The 21312-nt window shown below is 43.6% G+C and overlaps 1 protein-coding gene across 3 annotated transcripts; it reads left to right on the top strand.

The window, feature by feature from the left end:
* Window positions 1–282: 282 nt before the first annotated feature.
* On the top strand, window positions 283–21023 carry ALDH8A1 (aldehyde dehydrogenase 8 family member A1). 3 transcript variants are annotated; one of them, XM_060115187.1, is made up of 7 exons: window positions 283–432; window positions 3577–3724; window positions 5900–6055; window positions 7930–8079; window positions 12209–12465; window positions 14313–14474; window positions 20571–21023. In XM_060115187.1, the coding sequence occupies exons 1-7, from the start codon at window positions 283–285 to the stop codon at window positions 21021–21023; spliced, it is 1476 nt and encodes a 491-aa protein (XP_059971170.1). The 3 variants fall into 3 exon arrangements, with proteins under 3 accessions (XP_059971170.1, XP_059971172.1, XP_059971171.1); XM_060115189.1 differs by lacking the exon at window positions 14313–14474 and having other exon boundaries at window positions 295–432; XM_060115188.1 differs by lacking the exon at window positions 7930–8079 and having other exon boundaries at window positions 295–432.
* The last annotated feature ends 289 nt before the right edge of the window (window positions 21024–21312 follow it).

The raw sequence follows: 21312 nt of genomic DNA on the forward strand, positions 1-21312 counted from the left end.
TGCCTTTTGACCATTTTAAAGGGCCATGAACACATAAGCTGATGTTACTTTAACATATTATTATCCATTTCTCACAACGTACTGGACGGCTGTGAAATATTTGGGAACTCTCTTCATTCGGCGTTTAGAGACTGAAATACTCTCGGAGAATGTCAGGTCACCTCCCACTTTCACTGATTGGCAGATGGGGTCACTGGGGCTGGAAGTGAGGAGGAGACTAAGTCAGGAGTCGGGAGAGTGGGGGGATAACCTCCCTGAGGAACGCCAAGGGGAAGGGCAGGCATGTCCTTGGCTATGGCTGGAACAAGGGCCCTTTTGACGCTGGAAAATTTCATAGATGGGAAATTTTTACCTTGTAGCTCATACCTAGATTCCTACGATCCCTCTACGGGGGAAGTGTACTGCCGAGTGCCAGACAGTGGAAAAGAAGAGGTGAGTATATTCACTCAGAGAAGACTGAAATCGACTTTGCCTGTTGGTGATTTATGGTAACTTAATTTTCTAGGAGCAAAGGGGGTTGAGAAAAGGTGTAGGATTGTTAAACATTAGCAGAAGGAAGGTTTTTAGTTCTAGGAAGGTTTATTTTGTAATTGGGTCTATATGATACACGGCACCAATCTCAGGTTACCATATGCAGAAACAAATAATAATCCAGGGAGCCTAACACAAAGCCACAACTCACAGACATTCCTTGACGGGTGCCTAGTAAACAGCATTATTTGTAAGAATGATCAGTATTACTAAGTGATCCTTTTTCTCAACCAAGTGTTGCCTAAATTTGCCATTATATTCATGGATTCCCAAAAAATGCCTTACTTCACAAAAATTAACAAAATCTTAAAACCCAGGGATTTATTTTATATTATCCTGTAATAATTCTTCATGTCTTCAAAATATCTAGTAAAGTAAAACCAATCATTTGAATGATGAAATGCAGAATCAAATTCCTGCATATTTTTGAAGTTAAATTTAACACTACTTTTTCTTACTCAAAGTACTTAATGGTGCACACATTAAAACTTTTTTTTCAGTGATGTAGAACTAATATTATTGAAGAGTTTTGTAAAATATTTGCGATATATTTGATTAGTTATTGCACTGAGAGGATAAATATATTTGGGGTGATAAATGTGGCTGATGAATGTATACTCATCTAAATGGATTTATGCTCAAATTAAATGGATTTTAATTTATTTTTTTAAGGCACAAAGAACTAGATTATTTAAAAGATAATTGTAGCCTTCATATGTAAATGAGTATTATATGCAAGGTTTTTTTTTTTTAAAAAGAACTAAGCTATTCTTTCTCTCCTGTTAATAATATTCTAAATCTGTCTTGCATTAAAAAAAACCTTTAGACTTTTGGATTAAAGTTTGCAAATATTGGCTAATTTGTTGGTTAATCTGTAACCTGAAATTTTGTTTGCTTCAAATGACCTGGGATAGACATGGGAAATCCAGCTTTTCCAGCCCTCATTGTCTCAGAGTCCTTTCCAAAGTAAAGTTAAAATTGACAAGTATGCCAAATTCAGGTGAAATATTTTCTGCAGCTAATGGCTCAGCCCTTGCAGAAGAGAGAATGAGGGATGGATACACCTGCTCGCAGAGGAATAGATACTTTGGATTTCCCAGCAATCCAGCTTGCAAACATTCCATCTGATACCATAAAAGGTTTTTCTGGCTTGAAAAATATGGTTACCATGTAAGCCACATGCCCAATTTCCCCAAAAGTCACTCACAGTGCTGCCAGTCTGTCAACAGGACTCCCATTCATTCAGCGTTTGCTTTGTGCTGTGCATTCACTAAGCCATTGAACACAAATTGTCCCAAATCTGAGTCAACCTATAAATAAGACTCTATCATCATCCTTATTTTACAGGTCACAGCATGCTTAGATTAGTGGTCACACACACGCAGTAACATTTGCACCGTAGCATTGGGGTCCGACTGCCTGGCTTCAGACATCAGCTGCACTGCTTAATACCTATGTTCTTGACCTACAGCTGAACCTCCCTGCGCCTCAGTCTCCTCATCTATAAAATGGGGATAATAATAATACCTACTTCAGAGTGTTGTTCTGCAGATTAAACTGACATGTAGAGCCCTTTGCATCTGGCATATAGTAAATGCTTTATAAGTATTATCTTTTGCTAATATTATTGTATGTAGTACATTATATGTGTTCTACATTAAATGGATGTAGGACATGTGACATAGGACAACTTAGAAAATATGACTGGACTTGAGTTTTCTGCTTTTCTAAAAGATCAGAGTTTTGTATCGACAACTGTAGGAAGATTCGATTTTACGTTGACTGCTGTAGGTAGGAACCCTCCTCTTGTTGGCTGGCAGCAGGGCATCAACCACCAACTTTCCAAACATTTGTAATTAAGACAAGAATCCTTTTATACCTATTTTAGCTCAGCCGAAGGCGACTTTGTTTACATAAAGAAAACGAGAAGGCATGTAGATCCGATTTGGGGTGATAGGGCAGCTGAATTGTCAGATCATGTAATATAAGAAAGATGCCGGAAGCTTGTGGAAAAAGATTCTGAGCCAGCCTGGGTCCAGTGGTGGAAGAAAGCTGTGAGTGATTATAAATGTCATGCCTGTGAGAGAGGAGAAGGGAGAGACACAGGCTCTGGATTTGCCATCTCTGGAAAAGGCATTGCTTAGACGTTTGCCTAAGAGAGGAGAAAGACAGCAGAAGCCCTGATAATTCATTCTGCCTCCATGAACTGGCTTTGCTGATACCTTCCTATACATTGTTTCCTTTTGGATTTAGCCCTAAAACCAGGTCCCCAAGCTATCTGTTCAACCACAGATGCCCTCTTCTCCAACAGAGGACCTTTCCATTGGGCGGAGCCAGGCAGGGGACTGGGACTGTGGTTATGCCATAGCAGGCCAGCTGTGGTCTTGGGAGCCACAGAGATCTGGGTTTGCATCCTGATTCTGCCACTTATTAGCTGTGTGACCTCTGGCAAATTACTTGAGCTCTCTGTGTTTCAGTTTCCTTATCTGTAAAACGGGCTTAGCAATACTCATGTTACAGAATTTTAAAAGGGATTTAATGAAATAATTTGTGTAAAGCATTTAGCACATTCCGTTATATATAAAAATTAGTCAATAAATAACTAATATGATTAGTCATTCCAAGTGAAAATGACAGTCTGGGATGTGATTTCAAAGAAACTTTTAGACCTTATCAAGTGTGTCAAAACTGCATTAAGAGTTTAGAGATTCCATACATCTTAATTAAGTTTCCTCTCTCATATGATATTCAGAAATCTTCTGTATTTTGAAATTATTGAAAACTTATACCTGCTACTCAAATAGATTCTATTATCGCCACATTCTGGATACCTTGGTCAAAATGGAGCATTTTTCTTTTTTTGTGGTGCCCCGACTTTGCTGGTCATGTAAACACCACTTTGTGGGCGACTCAGTACTGAGAGTGTCGAATACTTGCAATTAGGCAGAAAAAAACGTTAGCTGTGTACGGACCTGTGGATTCTGGATTCATCCAACCCTTGGGAGCAACAGTCTAAGGCGACCCTCTTCCGTTTACTCCTCCGAGGTCGAAGCCGCGGTGGAGGCCGCCAGAGAAGCATTTCCGGGCTGGTCCTCCCGGAGCCCCCAGGAGCGCTCGCAGGTGCTGCAGCGGCTGGCGGATTTGCTGGAACAGTCCCTGGAGGAGCTGGCCCAGGCTGAATCCAGGGACCAAGGTGAGAGGCATCTGTGCCAGCCTCTTCCCTCTTTCCCACGCTCGCTCTCTCTAGCGGAGCCGGGGTTTAGCGCCACTGTCCCTTCTTCATGGGAAGTGCACGCACTATCTTCCTGGCGGTTCACACGCTCCTTCCAGGTTGTCAGTTGATCTCTTGCCTCTTAACCGTGTGGATGGAACTCAGGACACTTTCTTCATGTTACCCCCACCCCCTTGGACCCATCAGCTAGCCCACCCACGTGCTTCTCACGGCAGTGGTAGAGGATGGAAAGCCAAACCAACCAAGGCCTCTGAAGGCCGAGGCTTGCAACTGGCCCACTTCTGCTTCATTCTGATGGCCAAAGCAAGTCAAGGCCCAGCGCAAGTTCAAGAGGCACGGAAATAAATACACTGTATGTTTGGTGGAAGGAACTGCAAAGATGTATGGCAAAGGGCATGGATATGGGGAGAGAGGAAGGAGGGCTGAGGGTGCAACCCTCCACTTGTTCTAAGTAGAGAGTTTCAAAGCAAATTTGTTTCTTTTCACTACGTGATTCATTTATTATTTTTAAATTTTAATTAATTAATTAATTAATTAATTAATTTTGGCTGCATTGAGTCTTCCTTGCTGTGTGTGGGCTTTCTCTAGTTGCGGTGAGCGGGGGCTACTCTTCGTTGCGGCGTGCGAGCTTCTCATTGCGGTGGCTTCTCTGGTTGAAGAGCACAGGCTCTAGGTGCACGGGCTTCAGTAGTTGTGGCATGATATTTATTTTTTAATTGAAGTATAGTTGATTTACAACGTGTTATTTTCAGGTGTACAGCACAGTGATTCAGAAAGATATATAGATATATATATATACATATACATGTGACAGCTCTTCAAATTGTCTTATATATGTATATATATATGTATATATCATATATATGTTCTTTTTCAGATTCTTATTCCTTATAGGTTATTACAAGATATTGAATATAGTTCCTGTGCTCTACAGTAAGTCCTTGTTGGTTATCTATTTTATATATAGTAGTGTGTATATGTTAATCCCAACCTCCTAATTTATCCCTCCCCCTCCTTTCCCCTTTGGTAAACATAAGTTTGTTTGCTAAAAGCAAAGATAACTTGAAGAACAGTCACATGGTGTTTTAGAAAGATTTCCGATATGTTGGTCACTGTTCCACTCCCAACACAATTTCCCAATTTTTTTTAACTGCTTCCCAGAAGTCAGAGTAATGGAGTAAATGTCTGTAAATCTTTGTAATGATATCTATTAGGAAAGGCCAAGATCTTTTTTTTTTTTTTTTTTTTTTTTGTGGTACGCGGGCCTCTCACTGTTGTGGCCTCTCCCGTTGCGGAGCACAGGCTCCGGACGCGCAGGCTCAGCGGCCATGGCTTACAGGCCTAGCCGTTCCGCGGCATGTGGGATCTTCCCGGACCAGGGCACGAACCCATGTCCCCTGCATTGGCAGGCGGACTCTCAACCACTGCACCACCAGGGAAGCCCTGCCAAGATCTTTTTAATTTATATGCGTGCTGTAAAGCAACCTAAAGTTAAGAAGCAGCCTGACTCCAAACCTTAAGAAGAAAATGCTTCCTGACACTGCAGAGTCTCCCTGTATCACTAAAGATAACTAAGGAACAATCCAGGTAAGCATATATCTAGGATGTGCATGGGGCACATGATGGGTGGGCAAGGGCCACACAGCATCCTGTGCCAGGTTCCCATCAGTGGTTCTGCCATGTGTCCATCTTAGTGACTCCACTGTGTGTTGAGGGGACAGTTAATATCATCACATGCTTTTTTGATGATGTGCAAATACAGCTGTCTTAACACCCATTATTCCAACCCCTCTGTAGCATGTCCAAAGCTTGGTGATTTTGAATTGAAAGAGCTGGTGTGGGTGAAGTGATAGCATCTGGCGAATTCCTGATGACAGCTATGAATTGTTCAGTCCACAAAACAAAGATTATTTGACTCAGCTCTAACCCCCTCTACTTCATCTTATAACCTCACGTCTAATTGTTTCATAGTTTTATCAAACTATGATCAATGCTCTCTGTAACAAGGAATGCCCATCCCAGGCTAGAAGAAACAGAGGCTACTTCAGTGTGAACTAGGATACGTGTGTGGTATTGCTTCCTCCCAGTCCGAGGTGAAGAACACTGACAGTGCCTTCTGTTGTTGACTTCTTACAGGGAAAACCCTAACCCTGGCGAGAACCATGGACATTCCCCGGTCTGTACAGAACTTCCGGTTCTTCGCTTCCTCCATCCTGCACCACACATCCGAGTGCACACAGATGGACCACCTGGGCTGTCTCCACTACACGGTGCGGACCCCCGTGGGCATCGGTAGGTGCTTCAGTGAAAGCCTGGACCACAGCTGCATGTAGAGATGCTCAGCCCTGTAGAATTGATCTAAAGGAACAGTCTTTAAAAAAAGGAAAGTAGAAATTTCTTCTACTTTATCTGAAATTTAATTGGCCTTAAAAATCCAATTCTAGTTTATTTTCTTTGTGTCAAATTCCCTAGTTATTCCTGGAACAACGGAGGAATCACAGAAAAAAAGAATGATACTGATTGTAAATTCACAATTCAGGACTTTTTGTCCCTTGTAATTAAAAAAAACAATTTATTTCCAGAGAGTGTTGTGATTAAGATCATAGATTTTAGGTTATGTGTGGGGTAAGTGATTTAACTTTTGTGTGCTTCAGTATCCTGATCTGGAAACTGGGAGGATGGTTTAATTTTATCTTTATATATCTTTGTGTGAATTATGTAAATTAGTAAGTGTAGAACACTTAGAACAGTGCCAGGTACATGGTAAATAAGCCTTGACTGGATCATCTACTTCCCTCTTTCATTTCCTGCTGCTTGCCCTTTAGAGGACATATAAATATCTGCAATGACTAAAACTTTCCACTAGATGTCACTATTTCCTCAGAAAAAAACCAACCACTGTCCATATTTTACTAGTTATATTTTATTAATTAATTAATTTATTTTGCTGTGTTGGGTCTTCGTTTCTGTGCGAGGGCTTTCTCTAGTTGTGGCAAGCGGGGGCCACTCTTCATTGCGGTGTGAGGGCCTCTCACTATCGCGGCCTCTCTTGTTGTGGAGCACAGGCTCCAGACGCGCAGGTTCAGTAGTTGTGGCTCACGGGCCTAGTTGCTCCGCGGCATGTGGGATCCTCCCAGACCAGAGCTCGAACCCGTGTCCCCTGCATTAGTAGGCAGATTCTCAACCACTGTGCCACCAGGGAAGCCCTACTAGTTATATATTATAATAGAATAAAAGAAGATATTTTAAAGGGGAAGAAAATGGAACATTTTACCTGAGCCCTTCGGAAACGGTATTTTCAAGGCATTATAAAAGCTCAAACCTCCTCCTAAGAAGTATGCTAGTACATTATGCTGCAAAAATATTGTTATCCCCTAAAAAGCAGATTTTTCAGTGGGAAATTTAATAATGTAAACTAATAATGTAAACAGGCTTGAGGGCAGTGTATAAAATAAGGTGAATCCATTTACTTATTCATAATGTAGGTTTTATTTTTCACATTTTATGGTCAGAAGCCTAGGTGGTTTCAGAATGTTACATGGAGACCCACTGTAGATGTTGGTTCTGTTACTTACCCAGCAAACCTATCTAGTCAGGATACAGGTGAGAACCTAGAAAGATTTTTTTTTTAATTAAAAAATACTCTGGGTTAGCTAAAATGGATTTCACAGTCTCAGAACCTATTGCTCTTATTTTACACATAATTCTGAACAGCTTGAGATTTTATGTCTCAATCCACAAGAGATTAGAAACAGAGATGGAGGAATTTAGAAGAAATAGTAACTGGCCTGTTTGATAATGAGGAGGGAGAAGTTTAAACAGTGCAGAGATCAGTCTACAAATCTCAAAACTGGTCACATTCTGAGAATGTTTAGGGACAGGTGACAGTCTTTTAGCCCCAGAACTTATATTGCTGTTGTTCATAAATATAATTGTAAGTCATCAAGAAAAGAGTAAACTGTACTGATTATAGTTTTTAAAGGTACAGCTGCTTGTAATACAGTTTAGAATTAGTTCCCTGAAGTTGGCTACAAAAGTTTGGGATTTTGGAAGAGTAAGCTGAAGTTTGGTGTAGCATGAAGGAGTTTTCATTCATAAAGCCTGTCTGGCCCATCTGCTTTGAGGGGCATGTCATTGCTGACAATGCTTCTGTTATCCTCTGTTAGCTGGTCTGATCAGTCCCTGGAATCTGCCCCTCTACTTGCTGACCTGGAAGCTGGCTCCAGCGATCGCCGCTGGCAACACTGTGATAGCCAAGCCCAGCGAGCTGACTTCTGTGACCGCGTGGATGATGTGCAAACTCCTGGAGAAAGCAGGTAATTGGGAGATGGGGTTTAAGGTGGGGCACGCGGTTGGCTTTGGAGATGTACGTTTTGTAGGCTTCGGCCACCGTAGGGTCACTGACATTTGAAAAGTTCTTATGGATAGAAATCTGCTTAGCACCGAAACAGATCCCAGGGACATCTCTGATTTTTCATTTCCCTGATCCTCTTCTGAGAAATCCCCTTCATCCACGGGGTTCGTGCCCACTGCTTCCTTTCTTCATCCCCAGAACGTGCTACTGCAGGACAGCTCCTCCTTGCACGGGCTCCACGGGCAGAGTCCCCTGAGCACAGGATAGCAGTACAGCAAACGGCTTAAAGAGCTTGATGAACTCAGACACCAGCCTGCCCCAGACCGTGTCTCCAATAGTCAGTTTAAATACTACGTTTGAAACACAAGTGGATTTTGATGCAAAAAAGAATATTGCTAGGTACCTCTCTGGTTTGCACAGCTATAGAATGCCTAAGAGAAACAGCCCATTTTCAAGAGAATTGAATACACACCCCTCAGTTTTCCCTGCATTTGGAACCACTGCTGAGATGCTGCTATACTACAGTTCCTTGTCCCCTTTTTGCCGATGGTTTAAAATGTGGAGGGTGTGTTCCTGGTTTTGCCTGGAGTGTTCAGCCGACACTGCACCGGGATTGGAAGGTCACAGGCAGGAGGCTCTAGCTTGTAACCCACAGGAAGCCCCTCACTGTGAGGCCCTCAGCTCATGTCTCTGCCCAGCCTGGATGGGAATGATGGGCAGGTGGCGGGGAACAGGCTCTGTCAGTCTCTGCTTTGCTCGTTTCCTTCAAGCCCACAGAGAAGGTGTTGCTGGGCTCACTGAGATGCATAGAAGGGGTGGTTGGTAAGAGCCCATCTCTCTCCTGGATGCCTTTTCTCTCAAAGCAAAAACATACACACTGGCTTCCAGGAAAGTTGAGCCAGTTCCTACTCCACGGTTTAGAGGACAGGTTAAATTGTGCCCGTTGAGGGAAGAGCACTGGGCTTCAGGACCCTAGTTTAGCTGCTCATTTCCCTTGTATCCTACGGAGGAATGAGGCCACCCAGCCTAGGTCTTTGGGATGATGTCGATGGCTGCCCTAGGCCTCTGGAAGGTGCATGATATGAACATCCCTACCTCCCTCCTGTCCCAGAACGTGCCATCCCTCCCTTACAAAAGAGACTGCATTCTACCCCTTTCCTTGCAAAATTGAAACTCTAGTATCTGCAAAGGTCCAAGGTGTTTCTTCCCTGCCTCTTGACTGCCGGTTCCCTGGTGTGAGTTAGAAGTGGGGCCTCCACTCTGCTTTGATCCTGTGTTGGATACACAGGGAGCTGGGGAGGGTGCCACAGAGCCGTGTTCCAGAGACCACTCACTCCTAAAATCAGCTACATCTTGATCTATGATGATTTCTCTTTTCTAATCACCCTCCTCTTTCATATAACCCAGAACCTGGTCTGCATGAAAGTTTTATGTTTCCATTTATTTACCCAGCATTGCTCTTATTCTTGTGAATGAATAAACCTATTGTACCGAGACAGTCCTTCCCTCCCTCCCATCCTCCCTCCCTCCCTGGGCTGGCTTTGCCAAACTTTCCTCCTCCAACAAACACTGAGAGTATGATGGTCCAATTGCACCTGACATGAGCCCTCAGTTTCTCCACTGGGATTGGGAAGGGGTGTGAATTACATCACTTAATTCTGCTTTAGAGCACTCTAAGAGAAACTTGCAATAGTGTAAGAAAAGAAAGCTAAAACAACCTGCTAAGGCATTCTGGATATTTCAACAGCTAGCTCCTCTAGTCCGGGGCATTCAAATAGACTTGGTAAATGAACTTTCTTTGAAATAAAATCATCGAATATTTATATAGATACACCATGAATACCTCTTTGGGAGCCCTAGAATATTTGGTTTTTTTCCCTTGGGGGCACCAAACGTTTGCTCTCATTCCTGAAGTGTCCACTGATGGCAGATTTCTGGCCCTTCCTATTAATTTTGGTTCTGCTCTGTTTAAGCTTAAAATTTTCCTTGTCATGACCCAGGCACATCCTGGCACTGGCGGGACTTCCTTCCCTTTGCTGTCTCTTAGCCGCCTACTCTGAGTTTTACTGAATTGTTATTTGCCAATTAAACTGCCTTCTTTCTCTTATAACCAGAATCTTTCAAGGGTAGAAGGCAGATTTATCTACAAAAATTTCATTAGTGTCTGGATCAAATGGCAAGGTGGTTCTGAGAAGTACTGGCCAGTAGATATCTCTTAACTTATTAACATCAGAGCTCAAAGAAACGTAATCAAGCAATGTATTAATACGACGAACCTCACAGAGCTGTTGGGAGATCTATAGGGTGTAGTCCACTTACAACAATGACCAACCCACAGGAAGTACCCAATAAATGTGAGCGTTTACTGGTACTCTTTAAATTTTTTATTTTTATATTTTATTCTCATTAAAATTATTTTAATAGCATACATATGTAGCATTATATCTTCTTTTTCATTAATTTATTTAATTTATTTATTTATTAATAGATCTTTATTGTAGTATAATTGCTTCACAATACTGCATTAGCTTCTGTTGTACACCAAAGTGAATCAGCCATATGCATACGTATGTCCCCATATACCCTCCCTCTTGAGCCTCCCTCCCACCCTCCCTATCCCACCCCTCTAGGTCATCGCAAAGCACTGAGATCTCTCTGTGCTATGCTGCTGCTTCCCACTACCTATCTATTTTACGTTTGGTAGTGTATGTATGTCGATGCTACTCTCACTTTGCCCCAGCTTTCCCCTCCCACCCTGTGTCCTCAAGTCCATTCTCTATGTCTACATCTTTATTCCTGCCCTGCAACTAGGTTCATCAGTACCTTTTTTTTTTTTAGATTCTATATATATGCGTTAGCATACAGTATTTGTTTTTTTCTTTCTGACTTACTTCAGTATGACAGACTCTAGGTCCATCCACCTCACTACAAATAACTCAGTTTCGTTTCTTTTTATGGCTGAGTAATATTCCATTGTATATATGTGCCACATCTTCTTTATCCATTCATCTGTTGATGGACACTTAGGTTGCTTCCATGTCCTGGCTATTGTAAATAATGCTGCAATGAGCATTGTGATACATGACTCTTTTTGAATTATGGTTTTCTCAGGGTATATACCCAGTAGTGGGATTGCTGGGTCATATGGTAATTCTGTTTTTAGTTTTTAAGGAACGTCCATACTGTTCTCCATAGTGGCTGTATCAATTTACATTCCCACCAGCAGTGCAGGAGGGCTCCCTTTTCACCACACCCTTTCTAGCATTTATTGTTTCCAGATTTTTTGATAATGGCTATCATTAATTTATTTTAAATGTGATGTGTTAAAAAAATTTTTTAATGGGTATTCATTCTATATGGCAAAGTAGGGCATGGCACAGTGGATACAATGAAAGGCAAAACACAGACCCCATGTCTGCCCTTGGCTGGAGTACCTTCTAGTGGTCGATATGTAATGAACAGGAAAATCCATAAAACACATAAATGAATACATGCAGATATAGAGCAGTAGAGTTTCGTGATAGAAAAGATTGGGGCACCTACTTGGGGGTGTTCTTGGTCAGTCAGTCTTAGAGGATGATGGTGCATCCATATCATGGGGAGCCGGACCTTCAACTGAAGACTCACCTTCCTGGGGGAGCCCTCCCTCACTCCCCTGGGCCGAGGTAGTCAGTCTCTTCTCTGGCTTCTTTAGTGCATGAATGCTCCCTCTACTTCACATTTGCCCACTGAACTGTGAGTCGTGGATGCCAGCTTGGAGCAGGGCTCTCCTCCCTCCTGGGGCCCGACCTGCCTGAGGATGTATTTGTATCTTCAGCCCCTGAGGCCCAGTCAATACTATGGAATGAATTATATAGAATGTTCAACCCTGCATTTTTCTAGGACAAAGCCCCCTGAGAAATCCCACCTGGGGTATAGCATAGGCAGAGGTGATGCTGTAGTCTTTGTTTTGCTATTGAACCAGAGACAGCCGTTAACATTCCCACCCAACCCCATTCACGCCGTTAAACTTTGAAGGAGAATCTCCATGTAACCTGAAGTCCTCGACATACTGAGAAGAATCACTGAAACCGATACTGCTTCCCATCCAGGTGTTCCACCAGGTGTGGTAAATATTGTGTTTGGAATGGGACCCAGGGTAGGCGAGGCGCTGGTGTCCCACCCAGCGGTGCCCCTCATCTCCTTCACTGGGAGCCAGCCCACAGCCGAGCGGATCACACAGCTGAGTGCTCCCCACTGCAAGAAGCTCTCGCTGGAGCTGGGGGGCAAGAATCCTGCCATCATCTTTGAAGATGCCAACCTGGAGGAGTGTGTTCCGACCACAGTCAGGTCCAGCTTTGCCAACCAGGTATGTCCTCTGGGTTTTTTCTTCCCCTTTGTTTATTTGCTTGTTTTTAATTCAGTAGCCCTGTCAAGCTGGATCTGTTGCATCACAGTGCAAAACTGGGGTGAGTAAGTCAATCCAGGACTATTTCAGTGAAAGGAGAATGGTTACATTGTGTTACTCCATTGACTATCTGTTCAATCATAATGTCACTCAGAAGCCTTGCGGCGTCTCCTGTGCAGCAAACTCCTCTTCTTGAGTTACACGGCTTCTATCGGGTGATGACTTCTTTTTTTGCTTCTCCAAGCTTCCCCATTCCTTTATTTATAGTTTTCCCAGTCTTTTCTTGCTGTCCAGGTGTCCTAGCTCCTGGAAACCTTATTATCCCTCCCCAGAGCATCCCAAATGCATTCACACACTTAGAAATAAGTACCTGAACAAGTCTCAAGCAAGTTTCTTAACTTAACGTCATGGAGGAGCCTTGGGCAACTTTGTTTCTCCTGATTGTTAGATGGGTTGTTGTGAAGATGAAATATCAATGTGATGAAAATATTTATTTATGCATATATGTACAATCATACATACACAATACTGACAAGTCCAGAATGTGGTTTGTAAACTATTACATGTTATGTTCAAATGACAATAAGGATGATTTTTCACTCAGAAATCTGTTAGCGCCTCTCCCTGGAACACTCAGTACCTCTATTTGGATGTCCAGTAGCATCTGAAACTTAACCTGTGCAGAGAAGAACTCTTGATTCCCCTCCCTCTCCTTTCCCTGTGGTACCTCTGCTCTCTCCGCCTTGTGTTTGACTCTCCAGGGAAGAGACTACCAGCCACTCTGAGTCTTAGGCCCCAAATCTGGGACTCATCCTTGTTCTTACTTTTTCTTTTCCTTATACCTCACGAATCCACCAACAGGTCCTGTTAGTTCTATCTTTAAAATCTATCCTGAATCCTTTCACTTCTCCAGAGCATCTATCCAGTTTCCTTACACTTTTGGGGTCCCATGCCCCTTTAAGAATTTGTTAACCTCAGTGGACTCCAATCACTTTTCTCATCTCCATTGATCCTGCCTGATCCAAGCTACCTCCACTTATCTGAATGTCTGAAAAGCTCTCTTAACACTCCCCTGTTTCCACTCTCCTTCTCTCCAATTCTATTCTCCACACAGCTGCCAGAATGATCATTTTAAAATGTAAATCCGATCCCATCATCTTGCTGCTTAAAGCCTTCCATGGTCCCTTCATGATACTGTGGATAAAATGCAAGCTCTGTGTGAGTCTATGAGCCTTTAAGACCCTGTGTGATGTTGCCTCGCTCCTCACCCCCTGCCTTTGTCTTCTACATCCCTCTGACCCCTGTCCCTGCCTCCATCCCCACCCTCAGCCCCACTCACCTTCCTCCCTTTCCTCACACACTCCAAGCTCATTCCTGTGGCAGGTCCTTTGCATTTACTGCTGAGAATTCTCTTCCTTCAGATCTTCATCCATCCAGCTCCTTCACGTCAATCAAGGGTCAGTTCAAATATCCCCTGTTCACCAGTGCCTTCTAGGACTCCCTTTAATAAAAGGGAGTAAAAGCTGCCCCCCCATTATTTTCTATTCTCATTCTCTGCTTAGTTTTCTTGTATTGTTTTGGTCACAACCTGAAGTTATATTTTTCATTGAGCTTTACTTGTGCTGTTGCCTGTCTTCCCTAGAAGACAGTGCATTCCACATGGCGAAACTCCATCTTGTTTACCACTGTCTCCCATTGTCCAGACCAGTGCCTGATATGTGACAGGCACTCAGAAGTGCAGGGTGATCTATCCATGAAGGAGTGGGCCCTCCTCTTTTGTCACTGTCCTCATGTGTCATTCTTGGCAGGGTGAAATTTGCCTCTGCACCAGCAGGATCTTTGTCCAGAAGAGCATCTATAGTGAATTTTTAAAGAGGTTTGTAAAAGCTACCAGAATGTGGAAAGTTGGCATTCCCTCTGACCCATCAGCTAACATGGGAGCTCTGATCAGTAAAGCTCATTTGGAGAAAGTAAGTAAATCCCTGTGTGTAAGTCACAGAAAGATTTCTTATTTTGAGAGGAGCTCAGTGTGAGGTGTAATACCATCTGTGCTTTGAAATACTGTTAATTACTACCCTATTTTTTAATAATTATGATGTGTGGGAAATTGTCTCTGGATACAGAGTCTGAAAATGTTAGAGATGAATACACAAATGTAGTCCAGGTTAAAGCAGCATCTACATGAAATAAATGAACTTGAGAAGTCAGTAAAGAGATGCCACCAGTAGAGTGAGGAAGGCAAATTGCAGAGCATAAAGGTCAGGTGACGAGAATAATGTGGGCTGAGAGTGGCAGGGATTTCCACCGGTAAATGTTCCCAGTCAGTCCCCAGGCAGTAAGGTTCTGCCTCTGGCTTACAGCAAACGGGAGTCCAGAAGTGTGAATCCAATCCAAATGATGCTGTCCTTAGTTGGTGGGGTGACTTGTGGGAGCCTCCGTGGGAGAAGCCATTGATGTTCTCTGGGCGGCTTATGGAATTTGGGTCTTCAGGGTCATTTTAATTCATTACCTGATGGGAATCCCAAAATAAGTCATAGAATTTCAGAGCTAAAAAGACCTCATTTTCAGCTGTAGTAACTCAGGCCAACCAAAGGTAATGGTAATACACCCCTATCAGTTAACCAGTGAGGGACAGAGCCTTTACTTAAGTTTGAAGAACTCTCTGACACTGCACAGATCTGGTAGACTTACTACATTTTAACTTTTACCTTCACTTTAGTGTGGAGCACAGATGCCCGTAGGTGGGAAGGTGTAGTCTCAGTCTTGCTGGTCTCTTCTTATTTGTTTTCTCAGTAAAATGGGAAGCAGGGTGAGACGGGGAGATGGTGTTGAAGGTTTCAAGAAGGAGGAAAAAGTGTGAGATAGTCTTGCAGGAGATCAGGAGAGAGAATGGGCTTCGAAGTGACTGTGTTGTTGCCGGGGCAGCTCCAAGGGCTCACCTGGAGCTGTGATCATTTATGATCACATTAAATAAATATGTGGTCATTTATTTAAAGTGAGACCGGCCAGCATGACTGTTTTTTCCTCCAGTCAAATTCACCTACAAGATTGCAGGCACATGGGCAGCTGTCCCCAGAGTGCCTGTGGTGGACCCACAGTTGTGGATGTTCCCACCCTCGTGGAGTGAGGCATCACCACGTGCAAGAGGCTCCCTTGTCCTCCCTTATCTGGCTGTTCTAGACACAGGGATCCATGCTACCTGCCCACACATGCAAATAAGTGGTGAAAAATAACCTCCTGCATGTTCCCGAATGCTTTCTGTGGCACAGAATTAACTTCCCAGAAGCATCTTCCAGTAGACTCAGGCCATGGTGTCATCTAAGGTCCCCTTTGCAATTCACCATTCACCTGAGACTCCAAGTTCTCTTTATCAACTCAGCAGAGAAACTGTTCTTCCATCGTAGACACTGTTATAATAACTATTTAAGTTCCCCAATGAGGGGAGGTGTATCAGTGAAACAAATCAAAGTATTTGACTTTCCTGTAGCAGTTGAAAGATTTGTAGACCCCTGTCTTTTGTATGTGAGAGAAACTGATGCCATTCATTGACTCCTATTGGTAGTTAGGGCTTTTCTCTGTTGTACTCTGAGTATTTGTCCCTTTTTCCCCACCTAGTGAACTTGGGTCAAATACAGGCTCACCAGGTTTCAATGTATTGTAACGCCTGTGGGCTTTAATACAATATTTGTGATGCTCAGTGTATCTCTGCTGGCCCAAAGGGGCCCTCGCTTTAGCCTGCCCCCCGCCAATGCCCTCCTGAGCTCCACCACAGGCCCTCCCCGAAGCGTTTCTGCTCTCTGACAGCAAAGCAGCCTCAGGCCATGTGAGTTGTTCTGCCCCACATGGCCAACAGGACCTCTGTCTACTGAGTCCTGGTTCCTTTCAGTGGAGAATGGTAATCAAGGTCCTATGGGTGCCCCTTAGATGATGCCCCATGATAACAAGACAGCCAAGAGGATGTGACTTAAAACCTGGTTGTGCTGAGCTCATACGCTGCCCTTTTAAGAAGTCCAGCTCGTAAAGATGGTAGCTCATCTCAGAAAGCTCCACAGTTCTATTGCTTCTAAGGGGGAAGATTTTGCACAGTGTTAAAAATAGTTTTTCATAGTTAAAAACTTAAAAATAGTGTTTATCATAAGCCATTTATTTTTATTTTTTTAAGGAAGAACAATAAAGATGGTATTTCCATTATCCCACCACACATAAAACTTCGGATAGCTCTGGGTTCCCCTTGTTTTGTGGTTTTGTAGATGGACCCCTCCTCTCAGCTGTGCTCAGAGTCCCCACCCCTCCCCAGTATAAAGTCTCAGAACCATCCTGCTGTGGCTCAGAGGGTCCCTGGACACCTTTCATCCCTACTACTCCGCCCAGAATATGTGCGCCTGGATGCAAGAAGTCACAGCTTTACCCTGTGGGTCTCTCACCAAGTGGGCCTCTGATGGGGGGCTTTCAGCTCAGGTCTTGTGAGGAAGCCCTAGGTGTCTCTGCCCTTTGAGAGGGAGCCAATGGAAGCAGCTTGGGAAGTGTATGTGAGTCTTTTTCAGGCTGTGACTCTTTCCAGTTCAGTGTGCCAAACCTTGATCTGGGATCAAGGAGGCGGCAGGCACACTCCACTGGCAGTTGTCTTTCCTCGCCTTTCGCCAGGAAGCTTTGGGGTCTGCGAGCCAAGGAAGGGCTGGCTGCCATCTTTGCATTCCACCCCTCCTCTTCTGCAGTAGGTCTCTGTCTTCTCCAAATCAAATTAAGGGACTTCCCTGGCAGTCCAGTGGTTAAGACTCCGTGCTTCCACTGCAGGCGGGCGCAGGTTTGATCCCTGGTCGCCTGGTCGGGAACTAAGATCCTGCATGCCGTGCACGGCCAAAAATAAATGCATGAATGAATAAATAAATAAATAAAATCAGCCACGGGATCTTTGTTTCCATCCTGTGGGATTGTCACAACAGATGGTGAAGCAGTGACAGAAGAATCCGGCTAGAGGCTGTGACAGTTGTTTTGTAATGGCCAAGGGCTCCTAAGTGCAAGTGTGACTTTGTAGGTTCCCAGGATGGCAGCGCAGACCCACAGGAAATGGCAGGTGATTCTATCCTCAGGGAATGCAGAAAAATCTCCCTTGCCTATTTCACAGGGTTGCTTTTTGTTTTCATTTTTGTTTTTCTTTTGACTCTCCAGAATCCTTCCCTGCTTGACTGTCTGGAGGATCTGGCTCTAGGCCAGCCTTCCAAAGATGCAAATAACCAGAGAGAGAGAACCCTTGAGTGTTCACAGTGAGGCGGGGGGAAGCACAGAGGAAGTTCACGGGTATATCCCCCAATAAGGCCAGGCTTCAGGTCTAACTAAGGTCCACTCTTGTGGTTTCCTGTCCTCCTCTGTCAGTTAACCCTGCACCCCGACGTACACAGTGGGGAGCATCCCTGAAGTCTCTTAGCTCGTGAGTGTCAGACCGTGCGTTATATCATCATCATCATCACCATCACCATCACCAGCAACATCAACACAAACAACAGCAGCTGACTTTCAAAAGACTTACTGTGTGTCAGGTATCACACTAAGTATTTTACGTATATTATTTTATTTAGTCCTCTCAGGAACCCTATGAATAAGTGGCACAGTCAATCCCAGTTTTCCAGTGAGGAAACTGAGGCACAGAGCTTTTTTTTTTTTAATTTATTTTTGGCTGCATTGGGTCTTCATTGCTGCGTGCGGGCTTTTCTCTAGTTGTGGCGAGTGGGAGCTACTCTTCGTTGCAGTGTGCGGGCTTCTCATTGAGGTGGCTTCTCTTTGTTGCAGAGCATGGGCTCTAGGTGTGCGGGCTTCAGTAGTTGTGGCTCGCAGGCTCAGTAGTTGTGGCTCGTGGGCTCTAGAGCACAGACTCAGTAGTTGTGGCATGTGGGCTTAGTTGCTCTGCGGCATGTGGGATCTTCCCAGACCAGGACTCGAAGCCGTGTCCCCTACGCTGGCAGACGGATTCTTAACCACTGCGCCACCAGGGAAGTCCAGGCTTAGAGCATTTAAAATCCCTCAGCTGATAAGTGGAGGAACTGGGATTTGAGCACCGCTGTGCTCCCAAGACCACTCTTCTAACTTCTATGCTTTGATTTTATGGCCAAAACTATTCAATATTAAGTGCTAACTACTCTCTGCTCTCTCCTCTCAAGAAAAGGTTTTATAAGAATATTTCATTGCATTTTATAGCACATTAACAGTTACAAAGTTGTTTTCCTGAGCTGCAAATGTAGATATCATTGTGTCATCCAGTGATACTTTCTCTAGAAAAGAAATTCAGTTTAGTGTGTAACTTACACGTTAAATAATTTGATAAGTTCACAACTTGAAGACTGACACTTCTCTTGGTATTTTATTATCCCAAGAGCGTCAAAGAGAGAATCATGTAATTTTGTTTAGACATAATCATCTCAAACCAGAACGCTCCTTGAACTGTTTGAATCACTGATAAAGGTTTTGGCTCTGCATCCAGCAGGGGCCCCTGGAGACTCACCTGCACTCGCCTTGTTCACAGAGGACGCTGCCTCTGGCATCTTTTAATTAATGTGACCGGGTTGCTTCAAAAGAGCAAGAGAGTCAGGGAAGGAAAAGTCCAGATCTATTGTGGATTCTACCCACGAACTCAACGGGACCTTTTCTGGGAAAGCTTTGAGATCATTGTTCATGTTGGGGAGGAAGAATAGCGGGGAATATAAAGCTCCACCAAATGCTCTATTTTTCAAACGTCTTTGACTTCATGGCTTATTAAGTGTTCTATAAACTGAAGCAAAATTAATAATGAGACAACATTATCTTTTTATTTTTACATGGCAAACATATAGCTCTACAATGAATATAGTTCTACAATGGAGTACTAATCTAATATTGGGGCAGAATGCTCAGATAGATAAATGATAATCCGTAGGATTCCAAAATATCATTCCAAACTTTACCCGGCCTTTGATGTACTATTTGACTGTTGTTTTAGACTTTTACTTTGGGGGATTACTTTTCTACTTCTTCTATGCTTATAACTCCCCTCAAGGGTAGGAGAGTGTATCATTGTGCCTTCAACAACATTTTCAAATATAAATAGATATACCATTATTATAATGAGTCATTTCTATAACCAATATTAAAAAACATCTGTCATTATCTCCAAGTCACTGGGTCAACTTATTACATAATTTATTTCCCATTATTGTGAGCTTTACTCTATTACCTAGATATATTTTCACAATATAATCAGTACTGAGATGAGACATTAGCAATTATTTGTTCTGGAAGCTCAGCTATTGAAGGGCACCCTGGCTTTTTTTTTTTTTTTTTTTTTTTTTGCGGTATGCGGGCCTCTCACTGTTGTGGCCTCCCCCGTTGCGGAGCACAGGCTCCGGACGCGCAGGCTCTGGACGCGCAGGCTCCGGACGCGCAGGCTCAGCGGCCATGGCTCACGGGCCCAGCCGCTCCGCGGCATATGGGATCCTCCCAGACCGGGGCACGAACCCGTATCCCCTGCATCGGCAGGCGGACTCTCAACCACTTGCGCCACCAGGGAGGCCCCACCCTGGCTTTTAATTAAGTCTTATACACCATTCAACTTCCCATTTTCTGCAATGGACATAGTCTCCCCCAAAGTGAGAAAATATTAGTCTGTGTATTTAACTACTGAATATACCTGAGTGTGAGTTCTAGCTTTACTGTCTATTATCCGTTTGAACCCTCTACCCTTTCTGAGGCTCAATCCTGAGGCTCAATTATATAATCAGCAAATAGGAGATAATAATATGTAGTTAATAGTTTTGAGAGAATTACCTGAGAATGTGAGAAAAGCATTTATCTGCATGCCTAGCACTTAGACATTAAATAAAAAACTCTCCTCCTCTTACCTATGAGGGCTGAATGCCCAGATAACAGTTAGAGCACTTCTGCACTCAGGCTTATTTAGCAGCTGAGTGAAAATATAATCAACCTTAGATTTTGGGGGGGAATGACCTTATACATCTTGATGCTTCAAAAATACTGAATTTTCTCTGCTTTGTGTGAAGACAAACGATAAGTTGTTAGTATGTTTTTTACCTCTCCAGGTCAGAAGTTACATCAAGAAAGCTCGCATGGAAGGGGCCCAAATTCTGTGTGGTGAGGGAGTGGATAAGTTAAACCTCCCCCCCAGGAATCAAGCAGGGTACTTCATGCTTCCCACGGTGATAACAGACATTAAGGACGAGTCCTGCTGCATGAAGGAAGAGATATTTGGTCCAGTGACATGTGTCGTCCCCTTTGATAGTGAAGAGGAAGTGATTCAAAGAGCCAACAGCGTTAAATATGGACTGGCCGCCACGGTGTGGTCAGGCAACGTGGGGCGTGTCCACCGGGTGGCCAAGAAGTTACAGTCAGGCTTGGTCTGGACCAACTGCTGGCTCATCAGAGAGCTGAACCTGCCTTTTGGGGGGATGAAGAGTTCTGGTGTGGGTAGAGAAGGAGCCAAGGACTCTTATGAATTCTTCACTGAAATCAAAACCATCACCATTAAACACTGACCTTGGCCATTGGAGAAGCTGTTACAGTTGATGCCTGGCTGCAGAGAGAATCAGTCGTCCAGTGTGGTGAACGGAATTCCTGGCATAAATTTCAGCCATGTCTTGACTCAGCAGAAGGTTATCTCTATAGCTTATCCTCTGTACTTAGTATTTTTACCCTCTGGTGAAGAGATGCTCTCTCTTTTCAACGAAGAGTTGAAGAATAGGAAGGCACAAAATGGAAGCCAGACAATGATCAGGCTCCTCTTAACTTGTGTCTTCATAGTATTTTTTCATCATTTTGATAAAA

This window comes from Mesoplodon densirostris, chromosome 12, assembly GCF_025265405.1.
Source record: "Mesoplodon densirostris isolate mMesDen1 chromosome 12, mMesDen1 primary haplotype, whole genome shotgun sequence".
In the NCBI taxonomy this organism is placed as follows: domain Eukaryota; kingdom Metazoa; phylum Chordata; class Mammalia; order Artiodactyla; family Ziphiidae; genus Mesoplodon; species Mesoplodon densirostris.